The sequence below is a fragment of the Carassius auratus genome, chromosome 5 (assembly GCF_003368295.1).
Source record: "Carassius auratus strain Wakin chromosome 5, ASM336829v1, whole genome shotgun sequence".
In the NCBI taxonomy this organism is placed as follows: Eukaryota; Metazoa; Chordata; class Actinopteri; order Cypriniformes; family Cyprinidae; genus Carassius; species Carassius auratus.
In genome coordinates, this window is record NC_039247.1 from 11,227,339 (window position 1) to 11,248,135 (window position 20,797).

Sequence of the window (20,797 nt, forward strand, 5' to 3'; positions counted from 1 at the left end):
CCAATTACAGTCCTATGCCTATGCAGAAAGGAAATTACTTTTCTTGTCAGTCAATTTAAATGAAAGAGTATAAATGTATATATGTAAAAAATATGTAAACGTGTAAATGTGAAAGTATTATATGATGATTTCTATAAAAGATAACTATATTTAAATCTATCATGTAACTGAATCCAAACGTGAACATCTTTTTGAAGTACTGTGTTGTCAAATTCATGTGATGACCATAACTGTGTTAAAGGCTGTCATATATGTTGATATCTCAGAATAGATGTAGCTTCTTACCATAAAATAAGACTCTTAAAGCTTGTCTATATATAGACTCTGCTTGGTGTGCAAAACTGACCTCAATAAAAGCATGGAGGAGAGCATGACCAGGCTCAGAGGAGACTAGTGGCATTCCAACTTGTGGTAAGACGCTGCAGTATTTTGCATTTGATGTTGTTATTTGTGTGAGTTTGTACTAGACAAACTGATATGACAGAGGATAACGTCAGTAATAAGATAATATTTTAAAATAAAATAAACATTTATATTACATCCACATTCACGTAAACCATCTATTTCTAAATGTTCTTAATGTTTAACTGAATTTCTTGGCAGGGCTGTAGAAAATTCATCTGGGTGTCAAGAAGCAGGAAAGGTAGGTGTTAAATATACATTCTGTTACTGCATTAAGGATTTTATTGAATATTAGCATGTCTGTTGTCAAATGGATGTAGACTGATTATTGTAGATGTGCTGATGTTTTTGGATAAATGAGTTCTAAGTTTTTTTATACTTCTCCAATAGCATATGTTAAGTGGGACTCGTGATACTTTGTACGCATAGCATATGTGCACTGTGGTACACAGAACTGAAATAAAAATAAAACATTTCTTGATTTGTGTAATTTGGTAATTAAAAGTTTAATTTTTGTTTATTACAATGTACCAGAAAAAAATGCATCTTGTGACAACAGAACTAATCAAGGACAGCATCAATTAACTAATGTGTTCACATTTTCTTTTTATTATTTTAAGAAGCTTTTTATTTTTTAATAGACCTGACTTACATAAGAACCAAGTTATTTAATTGATCCAAAAAGCACTACAATGTTTCTTTTTTACAAATTTTAGTGAGCCGCCACCATGAGTACAGACGCGGAGATGGCCATTTATGGCAAGGCTGCCGTTTTCCTTCGGAAGCCTGAGAAGGAGAGAATCGAGGCTCAGAACAAACCTTTTGATGCCAAGAGTGCCTGCTATGTGGTTGATGTTAAAGAACTGTACGTCAAGGGAACCATCAAGAGCAAAGACGGTGCCAAAGTCACTGTTACTGTGAATGACACTAAGGAGGTGAATTTTTTACATTCCATGAAAACTAAAACTAAAAATTTAATTTGAAATATCTGGTCTTTCTGAAATCCAATGTATGAAATTTACAGGAGAAAGTTGTTAAAGAGGATGAAGTCTTCCCAATGAATCCTCCCAAGTATGACAAGATTGAGGACATGGCCATGATGACCCATCTCAATGAACCCTCTGTGCTGTATAACCTCAAAGAGCGTTATGCCGCATGGATGATCTACGTAAGTTCTGGAGCAAAGTAAAACAGCACGGATGTTCATTTTGTCAGTTTCACTGCAATCTGACCAGGTCTCTGCTCATTTCAGACCTACTCTGGACTGTTCTGCGCTACTGTGAATCCCTACAAGTGGCTCCCAGTGTATGATGCAGAAGTGGTGGCTGCCTACAGAGGCAAAAAGCGTATGGAGGCCCCACCTCACATCTTCTCTGTCTCTGACAACGCCTATCAGTTCATGCTGACTGGTAAGACCTTATGGAATTTAATTATATAGATTTAAATAATAGTTGCTGTTAATAAAAGAGATTTACTGGACATTGTACACATTGCAATCAACAGATAGAGAAAACCAGTCTGTCCTGATTACGTAAGTTTTTTTCATTTCCTTGACTGTGACAATAAATGAAAGTATAAGTTTGTCAAATATAAAGTACACACACACACACACATATATATATGGAGATGTTTGCAAAATAGAATGTAAGAATATACTTCTGTATTCTTTAATAAACCAGTGGAGAGTCTGGTGCTGGAAAGACTGTGAACACCAAACGTGTCATCCAGTACTTTGCCACAGTTGCAGTTCAGGGTGATAAGAAGAAAGAACCCAGCAAAATGCAGGTATGAGACTATGTAAAAAATATAAGTGTTCTTAAAAATATAAGTATATTTTTCTGAAATATAGACAGTAATATATAAACAATATTTAATATATTGAATTTGTGAAATGGCTACAAAGAGTATTTAGAAGTAAAACAACAAGAACAACAACGATAATAATAATGATGATGAATAATCTTTCAAATATCACAGGGCTCTCTTGAGGACCAGATTATTGCTGCCAACCCTCTGCTCGAGGCTTATGGTAATGCCAAGACTGTGAGAAATGACAACTCCTCTCGTTTTGTAAGTTCACCACTTTATATTTACATACAGTACAGTTGGTCAGTTGTGTTGAATTTTTCTATACAGTTTTTTATGAACTGTTTTAAAAGCTGGCTTCTTTTGCACAGTAGGAACTCAAAGGTTATTTTGCTTCAAACAGGGTAAATTCATCAGAATTCACTTCGGTACATCAGGAAAACTGGCTAGTGCTGACATTGAGACATGTAGGTGGACATGATTTCATTTACCCATCCTGCACGTTTGTCTTTGTCACTCTTCAGATGATTGTGACACATTCTCTCAACAGATCTGCTGGAGAAGTCTAGAGTGACATTCCAGCTTCCAGATGAGAGAGGCTACCACATCTTCTACCAGATGATGACCAACCATAAGCCTGAGCTGATTGGTAGATGCACATATTGCATTCAGTGTATCAATGCTTGATAATAATTATTGTAAGATACTTAAAAACAACAACAATAATAGTAAATGCTCTGTGTGTTTTACAGAAATGACGCTCATCACCACCAACCCCTATGACTTCCCCATGTGCAGTCAGGGTCAGATCACAGTGGCAAGCATTGATGATAAAGAGGAGCTGATGGCTACTGATGTGAGTCAATGCTGTGTGAATATGAAGATATTCTATATAAATATAACTGATCAATGAGCTTATTCTTCTCTGTAATTTCCAGTCTGCTATTGACATTCTGGGCTTCACTGCTGAGGAGAAGATGGGCATCTACAAGTTCACTGGAGCTGTGCTCCATCATGGTAACATGAAGTTCAAGCAGAAGCAGCGTGAGGAGCAGGCTGAGCCTGATGGCACAGAGGGTGAGACTAAATAATACCAATGTTTGTCATCACACACACTGCTTTGTTTTGAGAGATCCATGTTTTAGTTTTAGAGCAAGAAATATATGTTTTTTTGTTGTTGTTATTGTTCTAAATCACAGAGGCCGACAAAATCGCCTACCTTCTGGGTTTGAACTCTGCTGATATGCTCAAGGCTTTGTGCTACCCCAGAGTCAAGGTCGGAAATGAGTTTGTGACCAAAGGCCAGACCGTGCCACAGGTATGTAGTAACATATTTCTAGCTTGTCCTTGTATTCAACCTGAAAATCTTCAGTCAGTCTGACAATTTACTTTAAAAAGCAAACATTTTTACTAAAATATTCACTCTGTTCTGCTTACAGGTTTACAACTCTGTAAGCGCCTTGTCCAAATCCATCTATGAGAGGATGTTCTTGTGGATGGTCGTTCGTATCAACCAGATGTTGGACACAAAACAACAAAGAAATTTCTTCATTGGTGTGCTGGATATTGCTGGCTTTGAGATCTTTGATGTAAGAATGATTCTTTTATCATTTCTCATGGCAAACTGTGTCATATTCAGGAGTCGGTAAATGTTTTTTCTTCCTGCAGTTCAACAGCATGGAGCAGCTGTGCATCAACTTCACTAATGAGAAACTGCAGCAGTTTTTCAACCACCACATGTTTGTGCTGGAACAAGAGGAGTACAAGAAGGAGGGCATTGTTTGGGAGTTCATTGACTTCGGGATGGACTTGGCTGCTTGCATTGAGCTCATTGAGAAGGTTTTTAACTGGTTTATGAACCTATCAATTTCCATTTTCCATTCTCAAAAATTACTAATTTGTTGCAATAAACAACATTCTTTTATAAACAGCCCATGGGTATCTTCTCCATCCTTGAAGAGGAGTGCATGTTCCCCAAGGCTACAGACACTTCCTTCAAGAACAAGCTGTATGATCAGCATCTTGGCAAGTGCAATGCTTTCCAGAAACCAAAGCCTGCCAAAGGCAAGGCTGAGGCCCACTTCTCCCTGGTCCACTACGCTGGAACTGTGGACTACAACATTGCTGGTTGGTTGGACAAGAACAAGGATCCACTGAATGAGTCTGTTGTGCAGCTTTACCAGAAGTCTTCTGTCAAACTGCTGGCTAGTCTCTACCCACCTGTTGTTGAAGGTAATGAGGGAAAAAAGTGTTACTGATATAAGTAAAGACATTAATTTAACCAACCTTTCATTCAGTTTTGCACTTTCTTTCTTGTTTTTGCATTTAATATGTGTTAATTTGTATTTTTATCTCAATAGAAACCGGTGGCAAGAAGGGAGGAAAGAAGAAGGGTGGTTCCATGCAGACTGTGTCCTCCCAGTTCAGGGTATGACGCACAGCAATTGTATTTGCTGTATTTGAGGGGGAAAAAAACAAAGCATGATGTCCCTTTTCTGTTCCCCACAGGAGAATTTGGGCAAGCTTATGACCAACTTGAGGAGCACTCACCCTCACTTTGTGCGTTGTCTGATTCCCAATGAGTCCAAGACTCCAGGTAAAGTACTAAAGGGCTAACAGATATTCTGGCATTAATACAATATTCAGTATTAATCTTAATTTACCTAGCTCATGTTGTAAATGGTTTCCTACAGGTCTGATGGAGAACTTCCTGGTTATCCACCAGCTGAGGTGTAACGGTGTGCTGGAGGGCATCAGAATCTGCAGAAAGGGCTTCCCCAGCAGAATCCTCTATGGTGACTTCAAGCAGAGGTAAATGGGAACACGTGAAAACACCAATTACGATATGAGGCTCTTAATTAAAAAATATGAATAATTTTGATCAATTTAACACAGATACAAGGTGCTGAATGCCAGTGTAATCCCAGAGGGGCAGTTTATTGACAACAAGAAGGCTTGTGAGAAACTCCTGGGATCCATAGATATCGATCATGACCAGTACAGATTTGGACACACAAAGGTTCATATTCTACTTTACAGCCTTTCAAAGATTTATTAACCATGATTTTTAAGCCTATACAGGTAAATCAATATCCTTTGATTTCCTTTTATGTATAAATGTAGGTGTTCTTCAAAGCTGGTCTTCTGGGTACTCTTGAGGAGATGCGTGATGAGAAACTGGCTGCTCTGGTCACAATGACTCAAGCTCTTTGCCGTGGTTATGTGATGAGGAGGGAGTTTGTGAAGATGATGGAGAGGAGGTGAGTAGTGTCATAAAGAAAGATGACTATGATAACTGTGTGAATGGTTAATAATGATGATTATATAATTTAATTATGAATTATTCATAGGGAGTCCATTTACACCATCCAATACAACATCCGCTCATTCATGAATGTCAAACACTGGCCATGGATGAAGGTTTACTACAAGATTAAGCCTCTGCTGAAGAGTGCTGAGACTGAGAAGGAGCTGGCAACCATGAAAGAGGACTTTACAAAATGCAAAGAAAATCTTGCCAAGGCTGAAGCCAAAAAGAAGGAGCTTGAAGAGAAGATGGTGGCACTGCTGCAAGAGAAAAATGATCTGCAGCTGCAAGTGGCTTCTGTGAGTTTTCCTGATTGAATTAACTGAATTTTGGCTCCATTAAAAATAGCAATGTGGTTTCCAGTGATTATAGCGATCTATTTTCCTAACAGGAATCTGAGAATCTCTCAGATGCTGAGGAAAGGTGTGAGGGTCTGATCAAGAGCAAAATCCAGCTTGAAGCTAAACTCAAAGAGACAACTGAGAGACTGGAGGATGAAGAAGAAATCAATGCTGAACTGACAGCCAAGAAGAGAAAACTTGAGGATGAGTGCTCTGAGCTAAAGAAAGACATTGATGACCTGGAGCTGACCTTGGCTAAAGTGGAAAAGGAGAAACACGCCACTGAGAATAAGGTTGGATTAAGATAAGATTTAATATTTATTTTATATGTTTATATATAATCTTTATTGTTGGAAAAAATAAGCTCATTTGGAACAAAAAATCCCACAGGTCAAGAACTTGACTGAGGAAATGGCATCTCAGGATGAGAGCATTGCCAAACTTACAAAAGAGAAGAAAGCTCTCCAAGAGGCACATCAGCAGACCCTGGATGATCTTCAGGCAGAGGAGGACAAAGTCAACACCCTGACCAAATCCAAGACAAAACTTGAGCAGCAAGTTGATGATGTGAGTTCCTAATTAAACAAGTCATTAATATGTTAAATTAACAGGCTTTTTGCCCTGAACATATTTTATATATCATTTTCCCATAGCTTGAGGGCTCCCTTGAACAAGAGAAGAAGCTCCGCATGGATCTTGAGAGAGCAAAGAGAAAGCTTGAAGGAGACCTGAAATTAGCACAAGAGTCCATCATGGACCTGGAGAATGACAAGCAGCAATCTGACGAGAAACTTAAAAAGTAATTAAAACATTAAATCTTTTATTGAAAACTTTTTTGTTGTGGTATTGTTTTACAATCACTTATTATTGAATACCCACAGGAAAGACTTTGAAACAAGCCAGTTGCTCAGCAAGATTGAAGATGAACAATCTCTGGGTGCTCAACTCCAGAAGAAGATCAAGGAGCTTCAGGTATTTCTTATATATATATATATATATATATATATATATATATATATATATATATATATATATATATATATATATATATATATATATATATATATATTGTTAAAGCTGAAGGTGACATAAAAATTAATAAGATTTCATTGATTACTTGCCACTGTAGGCTCGCATTGAGGAACTGGAGGAAGAGATTGAAGCTGAGCGTGCTGCTCGTGCCAAGGTTGAGAAGCAGAGAGCTGATCTCTCCAGGGAACTTGAGGAGATCAGTGAGAGGCTTGAGGAGGCTGGAGGAGCCACTGCTGCTCAGATCGAGATGAATAAGAAGCGTGAAGCTGAATTCCAGAAGCTGCGTCGTGATCTTGAAGAGTCCACCCTCCAGCATGAAGCTACTGCTGCAGCCCTCCGTAAGAAGCAGGCAGACAGTGTGGCCGAGCTGGGAGAGCAAATCGACAACCTCCAGCGCGTCAAGCAGAAGCTTGAGAAAGAGAAGAGTGAATACAAAATGGAGATTGATGATCTCTCCAGCAACATGGAGGCTGTTGCCAAAGCAAAGGTTGGCAATTTTATGTGTAACGTATATAAAACATGTCTTGACGTTTTTCAGACATCTAATGACTTCTGTATTTGCAGGGTAATCTTGAGAAGATGTGCCGCACCCTTGAGGACCAACTTAGTGAAATTAAGTCCAAGAATGATGAGAACAACCGCCAGATAAATGACCTCAGTGCTCAAAGAGCAAGACTTCAAACTGAAAATGGTAAAGCAATGACAATCATGATGAAATCAATACTATTTCACTAGTTATTGAGTATGGTTTATCAAGATTATTTAGCACTTTATATCTGACAAAGTCTTAATAGAACAAGCACACATTTAAATTTAGCTTTCAAAGAGTTTGTTTATATATTAACTAAAAGAGATATTGCACAGTCTGACAGTGAATCTAAATCTAAACAGGTGAGTTTGGCCGTCAGCTGGAGGAGAAGGAGGCTCTGGTTTCTCAGCTCACCAGAGGCAAACAAGCTTTCACTCAGCAAATTGAGGAGCTTAAGAGGCAGATTGAAGAGGAGGTTAAGGTAATACAGAACGAGCAGTACAAACACATATTTTCCACTTACTATATAACAAAGCTAATATTATGTGTATTTGTCTCCTAGGCTAAGAATGCACTGGCCCATGCTGTACAATCAGCCCGTCATGACTGCGACCTGCTCCGTGAGCAGTTTGAGGAAGAGCAGGAGGCAAAGGCTGAGCTGCAGCGGGGAATGTCAAAGGCCAATAGTGAAGTTGCTCAGTGGAGAACCAAATATGAAACTGATGCCATCCAACGCACTGAGGAGCTTGAAGAGTCCAAGTACATAGATTACTCAATAATATTCCTGATTCTCACAGTTATTTCATAGCTTTGAATACAATGCAATGTGTAATGCTTAACAGGAAGAAGCTGGCTCAGCGCCTTCAAGATGCAGAGGAACAAATTGAGGCTGTGAACTCTAAATGTGCATCTCTGGAGAAGACCAAACAGAGACTCCAGGGTGAGGTGGAGGACCTCATGATTGACGTGGAGAGGGCCAACTCTTTGGCTGCCAATCTTGACAAGAAGCAGAGGAACTTTGACAAGGTACAGTTTCTCTTTTAAAATAGACTGCAATGGGCTTTATTGAACATGTCACAAATTAAACCTGCCCCAAAATATCTTCACCAAAGGTCCTGGCAGAATGGAAGCAGAAATATGAAGAAGGTCAGGCAGAGCTGGAAGGAGCCCAGAAAGAGGCTCGTTCACTCAGCACTGAGCTGTTCAAGATGAAGAACTCCTATGAGGAGTCTCTGGATCAGCTGGAGACCCTCAAGAGAGAGAACAAGAATCTGCAGCGTAAGAATGAAACATATTGAAGTAAACATATATGATTTACTGAATGTTCAGAATGACACAGATTATATTTTTCCTTTGTACAGAGGAGATTTCAGATCTGACAGAGCAGTTAGGTGAGACAGGTAAGAGCATCCATGAGCTGGAAAAGGCCAAAAAAGCAGTGGAGACTGAGAAGTCAGAGATTCAGACCGCCCTGGAGGAGGCTGAAGTGAGTATCTGGAGATTAATTGTAATTTGTAATTGCTAAAATCATTATACTGTGTTGTTCATTCTGAAATGTAAATTTTGTTTTTATTATTAATAGGGCACTCTGGAGCACGAGGAGTCCAAGATTCTCCGTGTCCAGCTTGAGCTAAACCAGGTCAAGGGTGAGGTTGACAGGAAGCTTGCAGAGAAGGATGAGGAGATGGAGCAGATCAAGAGGAACAGCCAGAGAGTCATTGAATCCATGCAGAGCACTCTGGACTCTGAGGTCAGGAGCAGGAATGATGCCCTGAGAATCAAGAAGAAGATGGAGGGAGACCTTAATGAGATGGAGATTCAGCTGAGCCACGCCAATCGCCAGGCTGCTGAGGCCCAGAAACAGCTCAGGAACGTTCAGGGACAACTCAAGGTAAGTGATTCTCTTAGACTTTAAGTTGCATTATGTTTGTATAATCTAACCTTTGTTTAGAAAAGACCAACAGAAAGCACACTGCTAGTTTATTGTAAAGCTATTGTTCTGTTCAGGACGCCCAACTGCACCTTGATGATGCTCTGAGAGGACAGGAAGACATGAAGGAGCAGGTGGCCATGGTGGAGCGCAGAAACACTCTGATGCAAGCTGAGATTGAGGAGCTGAGAGCTGCTCTGGAGCAGACAGAGAGAGGCCGCAAAGTGGCTGAACAAGAGCTGGTGGACGCCAGTGAGCGTGTCGGACTGTTGCACTCTCAGGTAAGGGCATATTGTTTTTACAGTGAAATTAAGGAAATTGAGAGCATCATTTAAAATGTTAATGCATTTGCTTTTCATGTTGCAGAACACAAGTCTCCTGAACACCAAGAAGAAGCTTGAGGCTGACCTTGTTCAGATCCAGAGTGAAGTTGATGACACTATTCAGGAAGCCAGAAATGCAGAGGAGAAGGCCAAGAAGGCCATCACTGATGTGAGAAACAGTAGTTGCCAAATGATTCACAAGACATGTGTCCTGAAAAATGTGGATCTAATCAATTTGTGTATTTGTGCAAAAGGCTGCAATGATGGCAGAAGAGCTGAAGAAGGAGCAGGACACCAGTGCTCACCTTGAGAGGATGAAGAAGAATCTGGAGGTTACAGTGAAGGACCTGCAGCACCGTCTGGATGAGGCTGAGAATCTGGCCATGAAGGGAGGAAAGAAACAACTCCAGAAACTGGAGAGTAGGGTAAAGATTTTTTTTAATTTCATATAAAATATAATTTTAGGATAAAATATCAGATGTTGTTTAGACTTATTCCTAAAATTAAATCACCATCTCAGCTTCCAAAACTAGTTAACAGGCAATATCTACTCAGGTGTACACTTGTCTGAAAACTTTTATGTGCTTTTAAAGGTCCGTGAGCTTGAGGCTGAAATTGAAGCAGAACAGAGACGTGGAACAGATGCTGTTAAGGGTGTCCGTAAATATGAGAGGAGAGTGAAAGAGCTGTCTTATCAGGTATGATCATACCAGACCAATTCCACAGATTTATCAATACAAATCTATTAAATATTTTTATTGTTTGTAGACTGAGGAGGATAAGAAGAACATCAACAGACTTCAGGATCTGGTTGATAAGCTGCAGTTGAAGGTCAAAGCCTACAAAAGACAGGCTGAGGAGGCGGTGTGTTACATTTATTTTAACATTTTGACACATTTGATTATTAATTAGTTATTTATTTACTGGTGTGATATCACTGATGTACCACAGCTTAGTTGATAAACATGGTCAAATTGGTACTCTTTAGGAAGAGCAAGCCAACTCTCACATGTCCAAGTTGAGGAAGGTGCAGCATGAGCTGGAGGAGGCTGAGGAGCGTGCTGACATTGCTGAGTCTCAAGTCAACAAGCTCAGAGCCAAGAGCCGTGATGCTGGAAAGGTCAGTTGCATAATAGAAGAGTCTGAACTCAGTACAGTCATTTTTTTCTTGCACTTACTGAGAACAAACATGCAGTATTCAGCTAATGTACTTATTATTTACATGACTTCTTTATGTCCTTTTTTTCTGTCTCAGGCCAAAGAAGAGTGAAACCCTCAAACCTGTTGGAAGCCTCTACTGAAGTCATATAATATGATTGTTCTGTAGATTTGCATTTAATATTCCTTTTGAAATAAATATTTTGTCACTAGATATTTGTTTTGGAGTGATCTTTAAAGGATATTTATTCACACATAAACTAATTTAAAAAATGACTATCATTTAAATACTAAAATATTCTAAAGTTCTAATGCACATTATACCTGTTTCAAGAATGAAAAAAGGTTGTTCATAAAGGTTCCCTCCACTCATGCTAGAAAAATAGTAAGTTAAACTACAAGTTGGTTATTTAGTGGAATTTAGCTGCCAAAAGGGTCAGAGGTTCAAAGAATATTAGATTTACTAAAATATATTTTGCTCATAAGTCATGGGTTTGGTTCTCAAAAAAAAAAAAAAAAAAAAAAAGCCATGAAATGTATACAACGTATTGAATGTAATATGTGTTGCTTTGGATAAAAGTGTCTGCCAAATGTAGACTATAAATGTAAACGTTCAGGTGGAAATTCTGCCATGATACCACTATTTCCAAAAACAAAATGGAGCAGTTGAATTAATATCTTGGAGGGCACAATAGTGGACCCCCCTGATTAAAGGGATAGTTCACCCAAAAAATTTAATTTGATGTTTATCTGCTTACCCCTGTAACATGGAGTCAGAGACGTTTGGATCCATTTGCAGTATTTATTAGAGAATGGTCAGATAGGGAGAATTCAGGTAAGAGCATCAAGTGGGATATCCAGAATCAATAACAGGCGCCAGAGTATCACAGGTGGTATATACAATCCAGAGTCAGACATAGAAAAAACAAACACTAGGGTAATGCTCGGAAATGCTGGACGGGGCTTAACAAGACTTCACAATTATTGATAGTACAGTACACAGTACACAGGGAAGTGGTAATGGGGAACACCTGGTGGTGATTAGCCCTAAGCACAGGATTCTGGGAAATGGAGTTGGAAATGGGTCCTGAGTGAGTCCTGAGTGGAGTGCCCTTTACTGTAGTTCATGGGCACTACAGCTGACGATTGTGACAACCCCAGTGCATCTAAGATTTAGGTGACTTTGTTTCTACAGTAGAACACGAACCAAGATTTTTTTACTCAAACCGTTGCAAACCGTCTTATGTAAGTGGATTGGAATCGAGGCTAAAACATACAATAAAACTAAAAGAAAACATACACAAACAAAACCACATTAAACCCCGCAGCTCGTGACGATACATTGATGTGTAAAGACACAAAACGATTGGTCTGTGCAAGAAACTGAACAGTATTTATATAATTTTTTTTTTTACCTCTGATTCACACAATGTCCAAACTGTTAGAACTCTCCTGAGCACATTCTCAGCAGCAGGCATGATGCTTCTTCTTCCTCTTGCTTTATGAAGGATCACAGACTCATAAGTGCATTGCCGTCACCTATCTCTCAAATGGACGATTGACACTGCCTACAATCTCAATTAGGAGTGTCAATGGTCCAAAAGAAGAAAATCAATAATAATAATAATAATAATAATAATAATAATAATAATAATAATAATAATAATAAATTATACATATAACCACGTAGATATAAAATTGTACATCATCAAAAGTGCAAATTAAAAAAATGGTAGAAAATCAATATCTTCATTAACTCCTGGGGAATTAGTCACCCAGAACATATGAATTCATACACGCTGGACCACTGTTTTTCATTATAATATATATTAGGGCTGGGCAAGTTAACGTGTTATTATCGCGCGTTAATGCAAGTTGTTTTTTATATTATGGAAGTCCTTTGCTCACTGGTTCTGAATACACATAGGTCTGCAGACAAATCATGGGTCACAGGAGGGAATGCTCCCAACCAAATTATTTAGGCTTAAGCAATTTTGGCTTCGTCTTCGACGAACGACAAGCAATAGGCCGGATGTCATGGAGTTCCGATCATATGCATATGGGAAAAATTCACACACTATTTCTGTGAACTGGTGCTTTAGAATAATTATAGCAGAAACTATTATTTTATAATTATTAAATCAGAATTTACATTGATTAGCCCCATAAAACCTATTTTGGGGGGTAATTTGATTTGTGCGATGCATTGATACATTAATTATATTCTGTAAAATTATTCATTTTACCATGGTGAATATGCAGAGGAAACGGTTGCTGCACGACCGGTTTGAAAGTTGTACAGAAATAGTATTTAAAGAATAATGTTTCGGTGACGTCACCGTATGTAGGGCTGGATGATTATGGCCTGAAATCAAAACCTAGATTAATTGAACATTTTACCTCGATTACGATTAATGAACGATTATTTCGTTTCTGTTTTGTTTTTTTGCCCTCATAGTTGACTGACAAGGTTTGTACTGTAAATATGATTGACTATTAAAGGTGAGATATTTTTTCCTATTGAAAGAGAGATCTGTCATCATAGCTCACTATCAGCAGTTATTTTATGTTCGGAACCTTTCTTGCAGATTATTGCTCAGTGTAAGAGATGAATAAAGATCAGATAAAGATCAATTAGCACAGTACCATTACGAGTGACTGCGTGTGTGAATTAGTCATACCGTCTCTATATTATTGTGAAGCTTTGGGTTGTAAATAGCCTAGTTCCTTTAAATGTAGAAAAATATGCTATAATAAAGTTTTGAGATTCTAAGCTACTTTAGTGATAAATCACAGGACAGCGCTGACAACTAGTTTCTGCGTTCCTCTGTGTGTGCAATCCAGTGTTAATTTTGACACGAAATTTTAATTTAGTTTTAGTCTTAGTCTTTTGACTATAATTCTTTTTAGTTTTAGTCATCTGATTTGTTTTAATTTTAGTCTTATTTTAGTCGACTAAAATTGCTTGGTATTTTAGTTGACTAAAATAAGACTAAAATCAATAACAGATTTACTAGACAATTTTTTACAGCTGGTATAGGAAACAAACTTAACCAAAATATATAAAACACAAATTCAACTTTATTTCAACACAACTAAGTCTTTATTTCGATTCAAAAGCTTTTATGCAGCAACAAACACTGTCATGATAATGTAATTAATAACTAGCTGCCAATTGACCATCAATAAAAGAAAAATAACGTTAGGTCCAGGATCTTAAAGCTTACAGCTGAGCTGAACAATAAGTGCATACATTTAAAGTAAATATTTAATAAGTTGGCAGCTAGGTGGATAAAAAAAAGTAACAAGATTTTATAAGGTATTCATTTGTCTAGCAATATTGTATGTTTTAAATACTACAATATTGCTAGATTTGTATGTATAATGATAGGATGTGAACATTCATGTTTCACATGACTAATATAGAAATATTTGTGATATTGTCAACAAGTAGAACATTATAAAATATACTAAACATTAGTATTAATCAAATGTATTTATCATGATATTACGTATTAGTATTGTGCTCTCATCTAACTTGAAGAAGGGGCTATTTTACAGTACTTTTCAGTTCGTAATATTTAATGCTACAACATCTACGCACTGCAGTCTTCCAATTTTGCTTAGCTCAATAAACAAAAGAACATCGTTGTGAAATTACATTTGAGAAAATGTCCGGGTGGCTCGTCTGTAAATGTCTTTTCAAATTGGTGGTGTTCTTGCCATGAATGAGCGCTCCGCATGCTTTACGCTTTGTTTTGTTTTGTTCGTTGTCAAACGTGAAGTGAGCTGTGGACATTTTGTCGCTCTTTTAGATATCACCTCTTCGAATGCCGTCTTCCCGGGAGCTCATTTAAAAACTGAAAACCTTCGCTTCACGTCTCAATAAGTCAGGCTCGGATTGGTTCTCTTCTCTCATGCAGTCTGTTCCGTTTTGCCGGTTCTTTTGTTCATTCCTCGCATCTCTCCCGTCTGCTGATTTGATTTTCGTCACAGTCTATTTTCGTCTCGTCCTTTATTCGTTGACGATAATGTCAATCAATTTAGTCATAGTTTTAGTCTCCATCAGTGCCTTCTATTTTAGTTTTTGTTTCGTTTTCGTCCGCAAAAATATATTCGTCACGAAAATAATGACGAAAATATTTAGTCAACGAAATTAACACTGTCTTCAGCGTCCTACAGGAAAAGGCTTAAATCTCCTAACCCCAACTCCATGGGGAAGAAATCCTGTAGGACCACCTGCTGGAAGCGAAAAAGGATTTGAAGCTACCTTAGGGACATAGTCAGGCCTTGGTCACAGATAAGCCCTTTTCACACTGCACGTCGGACCTGGCAAATTGCCGGAACATTGCCGGGTTGCCTTCTGACAAACCCGGGTCGTGGACCTAGTAACATTGCTGGGTTCAGTCCTGGAACGAGCACTATGTGAACAAAAGCCAGATCGAATGCCATGTCGTAGTGATGACGCACGTTATCGCGTGACTCTTTTGCCGGCTGTTTTGAAGGAAGGTCAACGTTCGCGACAAAAAAATATGTGCAAAGTGTAATGAAACACAGATCAGTTTGTTCCTCACTTTCTGCGCTGACGCTGAGATCGTTTACTAGCTTGAGTGAAAGTATAACGTGCCTAAAGTTTTCAAAGTGTGACAACATTCTCAGCTGGTTACATTTTGGCCAGAGGAATGTTGCGATCTTGCAGAGGTCCTGTATTATCACTTTACATGCGAGCCAGTCTGTGTGCCTTTTACGCATGATAGCTTGCCGAGGGGAGTCTAGGGCATTGCGCTGACAGTCGCGTTTCAGTTTCTCACACCAGAGACATACAAGATTAAGTGTTGGATACTTGTCTCCCTCAAGCTCCCGCTGTGCTTCATAGAACGGGTTCAGAAAGTCTATCAAAAAGCCCAGTGTGTCATAGAGTAAGGAGGCCTGTCCAACAGAAGCCTATCATCAGTTACCGGTGAGAGGGAGTTCTCTTTTCCAGATCCCGAACCCATGCAGATGGGCAGGTCTCGCCTTTCACAGCAGGAGAAGCAGAGATGCAGAGAGAGAGGTTTGTGCTTGTACTGTGGAGCGGCCCGTCACGTCGTTCTGTAAAAGCCGGTGCCCGCCAGTAGGTAAGAGGTTGCTGATGGGTGGGGCAACTTAATAAATCCTCTCTTTCTGTCATGTCGCTACCGGTAAGGCTGATACTCCATTGTCTAAATTTTGACTGTAGGGCTCTGGTGGATTCGGGGGCTGAGGGTAATTTTCTAGACATTAATGTTGCGAAAAGACTTAAGATACCTATGGTGGAACTCGCTCAGCCCATCTCTGTGGTGGCACTAATAGTTCAGCCATTACCCTCCATCACACATTCCACAGTCTCAGTTAAACTCATCACCTCTGGACAACACACTGAGAACATTGACTTTCTCTTAACTGACACTCCTGCTGCTCCTGTGGCATACCTGGCTAGTGCTCCATAATCCCCACATAAACTTGGGGGAAAATTCTGTCTTGTCCTGGAGTGAATATTGTCATGCGTCATGTCTGTTGTCTGCATGTTCTCCGGTGTCTTGTTCTGTGTTTCAGGATGATCACACTGACCTGTCTAATGTGCCACGTGAGTACCTCGACCTGAAGAGAGTGTTCAGTAAGTCTCGGGGCGGCTTCTCTACCTCCGCATCGTCCCTATGACTCTGCTATAGAGTTATTGTCAGGTACGTCTCAGTCTAAAGGCAAATTATATTTGCTTTCCAATCCGGAGAGGGAGGTCATGGAGAAATATATTTCTGATTCTCTTGCAGCCAAGATCATCCGCCCCTCTTCGTCCCTGTATTGACTATCGAGGGTTGAATGACATCACGGTGAAGAATACTTATCCTTTGCCGCTGATGTCGTCAGCCTTCGAGCGTCAGCAGGGGGCATCATTTTTAACAAAATTAGATCTCCGTAACGCTTATCATTTGGTTCGCATAAGAGAGGGGGATGAATGTAAGAATGCTTTTAATACCCCCAGGGAGCACTTCGAATATCTTGTTCTTCCTTTTGGCCTTTGTAACGCCCCTGCGGTATTCCAAGCACTCATAAACGATGTGTTGAGAGATATGGTAGATCAGTTAATATATGTCTATGTGGATGATATACTGATATTTTCTCATTCTCACCAGGAACATGTTTAAAACGTCATGGCAAGTGCTTCAGAGGCTGTAAGAGAATGGGCTTTTTATCAAGGCATAGAAATGCATTTTCCATGCACAGTCTGTTCCTTTCCTGCGATACATCGTCTCGGCCGAGGGGGTGCGCATGGATACCGACAAGATTGAGGCAGTGGTAAATTGGCAAACCCCAGAGACTCATAAGGCCCTGCAGAGGTTTCTGGGCTTTGCCAATTTCAACTGGCAGTTTATTTGCAATTTCAGCCAGCTAGCCGCTCTTTTGACTTCTTTAAGTCAAGCTCGTTTTATGAAGAGTGGCATCATTGGTTGGAAGGTTCAGGGGTTCATTTTTTTGTTTGGACCGATCACAAAAATCTTGAATACATCAAGTCCGCTAAATGATTAAACTCTAGGCAGGTTCGGTGGGCTCTTTTTTTTATTTTTCTATTTCTTATCGTCCAGGTTCTAAGGATGCGTTATACCGTATTTTTGATGTTTCGGATCACCCATCTTTTACCGAAGCCAGTGTACCACAGAATGTCTTTATTTCTGCAGTACGTGGGACATGTTTCCACAGCCTCGCAATGGGTAACGCCCCCGCCCGGATGCCCACCAGGTCGGTTGTTTGTTCCAGATGCTTTAAAGTCCGAAGTTATCAGATGGGGTCATTATTTCAAGGTAGTTTGCCATCCTGAGGTTAATCGTACCATGTTTCTCGTTAAACAGCGGTTTTGGTGGCCAGCCATAGCCCGTGACATTCATCTTTTTGTTTTGGCTTGCTCTGTCTGTGCTGTTTCGAAGTCTTCCAATCGACCCCCTGCTGGACTCCTTCAGCCGTTGTTAGTTCCTTCGAGACCTTGGTCCCACATTTCGCTAGATTTCATTTCAGGTCTCCCTCCCTTATAGGGAAACACAGTGGTTTTGACCGTGGTGGACTGGTTCTCCAGAGAAACAGCAATTGCTGTCATAGATCACGTTTATCATTTGCATGGCATCCAGATGGACATGGTCTCTGACAGGGGGCCTCAGTTTGTTTCCAAATTTTGGAGAGAATTTTGTGAATTACTGGGGGTGACTGTTAGTCTTTCTTCTGGATTTCATCCTCAGAGTAATGGTCAGACGGAGAGGGCCAACCCAAGATCTAGAACGAGTGTTGTGATGTTTGGTTTCTCAGAACCCCTCCTCTTGGAGCCAGCAGCTCATGGGTTGAGTACGCACATAACTCATTACCAGTTTCAGCTACGGGCCTATCGCCTTTTCAGTGTAGTTTAGGGTACCAGCCACCACTTTTTCCAGAATTGGAATCCAAAGTCGCGGTCCCCTCTGCCCACGCATTTATCCAGAGGTGCCGACACACCTGGACCAGTGCCAGATTGACCCTGCTACGGTGGGGGCGTGCACCAAGGTTCAGTTCGATCGCCACCGGTCGAAACCTCCCTCCTACGTCGCACGTGTGGCTTTCATCAAAAAATATTCCTCTCTGATCCTTCAGTAATAAGCTTGCGCCCAAATTTATTGGCCCATTTACTGTCACCAAAATTATTAGTCCAGTGGCAGTATGCCTCAAACTCCCTCCGGCGTACAGGAGAATTCATCCGGTGTCTCATGCTTCTAAATTACAGCCTGTTTTTCATTCACCAATTAATTCGCAGGTCCCGCCATTCTTACCTCACACTTTGTATCTCGTGACTCGATCATTGTGTCAATTTCGTAATGTCATTAAAGTTTTTAAATTGGCAATCACTTTTGATAATTACAATCTGGCAAACAATTTGGCTCTAAATGGCTAAGATCTGTAAATGGGTAAGCCTGGGGGTGTCCACTTAGCGACCAACAATGGCAGCAATCCAACGTGTCCTTGTATTGAATTAAAGACGGCGCTGGCCGCAAAGCCGTTTAGTCCATGTCATTTTTTTTATTCTGCAAAACTTAAGCCCATTTTACATTTTGCCTGACGTGGCTATATCAGAAAAAAAATTTACTCCCACGACAACTCATTATGGAGCTGCTGGACCTTCTCAGACCTGCGCTTGCCAGGCTTACGCAGTGGAATTTAGCTTTAAGCCCTGAAGTCCAGCTTCTTGCAGCGCTAAGTTTTTTTGCTAGAGGGAGCTCTCTCGCGGTAGTGAGAGAGGGCTATGGCCTAAGTAAAACCTTAGTTTGAAGGTGTGTCCACACCGTCACCAACGCCCTTCTGCGTCATGCCAGTGATTACATCCATCTGCCGTCAACACGTCAGGAGGTCCAGTAGTTGCAGCAGGGCTGTCATGCCATTGCTGGCATCCCCAGCGTCTTGGGCCTGGTGGATGGCACACTCATCCCTATCGCCAATCCATCAGTGACTGATCAGGCGTACATATCGCGAAAGGGATACGCAGCCATAAACGTGCAGGTTATAGTGGACCATAGGGGTGTGATCTCCGACCTGGTGGCAAGGTCCAGCAAAACTTCAAGTTCCTCTGAAGAGAAGCTTGGTTCCCTTTTTTTACGTTTCTTCCCCACCATATTCTATATCTAACTCTCTCTCTCTGTGGCTTGTAGATATATCTCTCTGTGCATTGTAGATTTTTATTGAAAACATTAACCAATGACAATCAATTCCGCATTAAACAGAAGTAACTGCAGCTGCTTGCCAATCAATTCTGATTGTAAAGTACCTTACCATTAATATAAAACTGTATTACATCATTTTTCAGAAGTCGTTAAGCCATGTCAAAAAGCAGCACAAGTGGCACAACGGGATAAGGAGGGTGGATGATTAGCGAAGTATACCTGGTTCGTCTATCTGTCAAAACATATTGTGTGAACATATTACTGACCATTTGATCATTTCATTTATAGTCTATATTTTTCTGATAACTTAAACTATGTTAAAATAAATATTAACAGAATAATTTGAGGAATGTTTAATTTGCATAGAACGTGTTGTCTTAATGCTGCAATGCACCTTCGCGTGAAGTCGAAAATCGATTCCTGAGCAATCAATGCCAACTAATTCAGCACCATTACTTGGGACAGCGCCTTTGTAACGTCTGACGTAAGAGGCAGCGTGTTAAGAAGCTTCCTAAGGGACACTTCGGGGAACACACTTAGGAACATAAACAACTTTGGAAAGATATATCTTTCGAGTCTTCTTAGCGCGCTAAGGGTGTACTCACACTAGCCCGTTTGAACCGTGCCCGAGTGCGTTTGACCACCAAAGCGCGGTTCGTTTGACTAGTGTGAGTGCTCCGAATCGTGTCCGGGCTCGGCTCGAATAGCCGGCCCTGGCCCGCTTGGAACTAATAAAAAATACAAAAAATCAAACATTTTTTTAAGGTTTAATGACACAACATTTCTTCCATGTTTTATTTTTAATAGTAAATAAAAAAAGTTAAGTTAATTTTCAATAATTAAAAGATATGCACTTAATTCATCTGTCAACTTTATTGTCATTCTTCACAGTACAACTACAGACAGACAAACAATGGGTAATAATTAAATGTTTATTTTTGATGCGTGCATTGCATTCTATGCATTTAAAAAATAAAAATATTTTTTTTCTAAAAAAGGAAACTTAGTTGTTCATTTTAAGAGTCTTATTTTCTCTTGCATAATTAATATTGCACTTTAATTAAGCAAAAACACATTTTATCCGATTAATCTTTGGTAGAATTAAATAATGGTACATTTTTGGTAGAATACTAAATTACTAAAATATTCGATTCGACAGCTACAGCCCTACTCGCACAACTCCAAGTTTGTCCACGAGCTGCCATGCTAAAGTTCAAACGGTCAACAAACACTTCATCCCATACATCCCATAATGCATAACGCAGCTGACTATGAT

The 20,797-nt window shown here is 39.8% G+C and overlaps 1 protein-coding gene across 1 annotated transcript; it reads left to right on the forward strand.

Annotated features, from left to right (window-relative positions):
• The first annotated feature begins 360 nt into the window (after positions 1-360).
• Positions 361-11,042, forward strand: LOC113075310 (myosin heavy chain, fast skeletal muscle). Its single transcript, XM_026248010.1, has 41 exons — positions 361-411; positions 604-643; positions 1,119-1,337; positions 1,427-1,570; positions 1,655-1,811; positions 1,906-1,933; positions 2,082-2,187; positions 2,380-2,472; positions 2,612-2,675; positions 2,759-2,857; positions 2,961-3,064; positions 3,147-3,285; positions 3,408-3,526; positions 3,648-3,797; positions 3,877-4,047; positions 4,140-4,440; positions 4,569-4,636; positions 4,717-4,804; positions 4,902-5,019; positions 5,104-5,227; positions 5,332-5,468; positions 5,559-5,814; positions 5,907-6,149; positions 6,247-6,423; positions 6,510-6,655; positions 6,738-6,828; positions 6,986-7,375; positions 7,453-7,579; positions 7,780-7,898; positions 7,980-8,176; positions 8,260-8,443; positions 8,530-8,695; positions 8,779-8,903; positions 9,000-9,308; positions 9,425-9,628; positions 9,714-9,839; positions 9,925-10,095; positions 10,264-10,368; positions 10,439-10,534; positions 10,659-10,790; positions 10,926-11,042. Exons 3-41 carry the CDS (start codon positions 1,131-1,133, stop codon positions 10,938-10,940), a joined length of 5,796 nt encoding a protein of 1,931 aa, XP_026103795.1. The 5' UTR covers positions 361-411; positions 604-643; positions 1,119-1,130; the 3' UTR covers positions 10,941-11,042.
• The last annotated feature ends 9,755 nt before the right edge of the window (positions 11,043-20,797 follow it).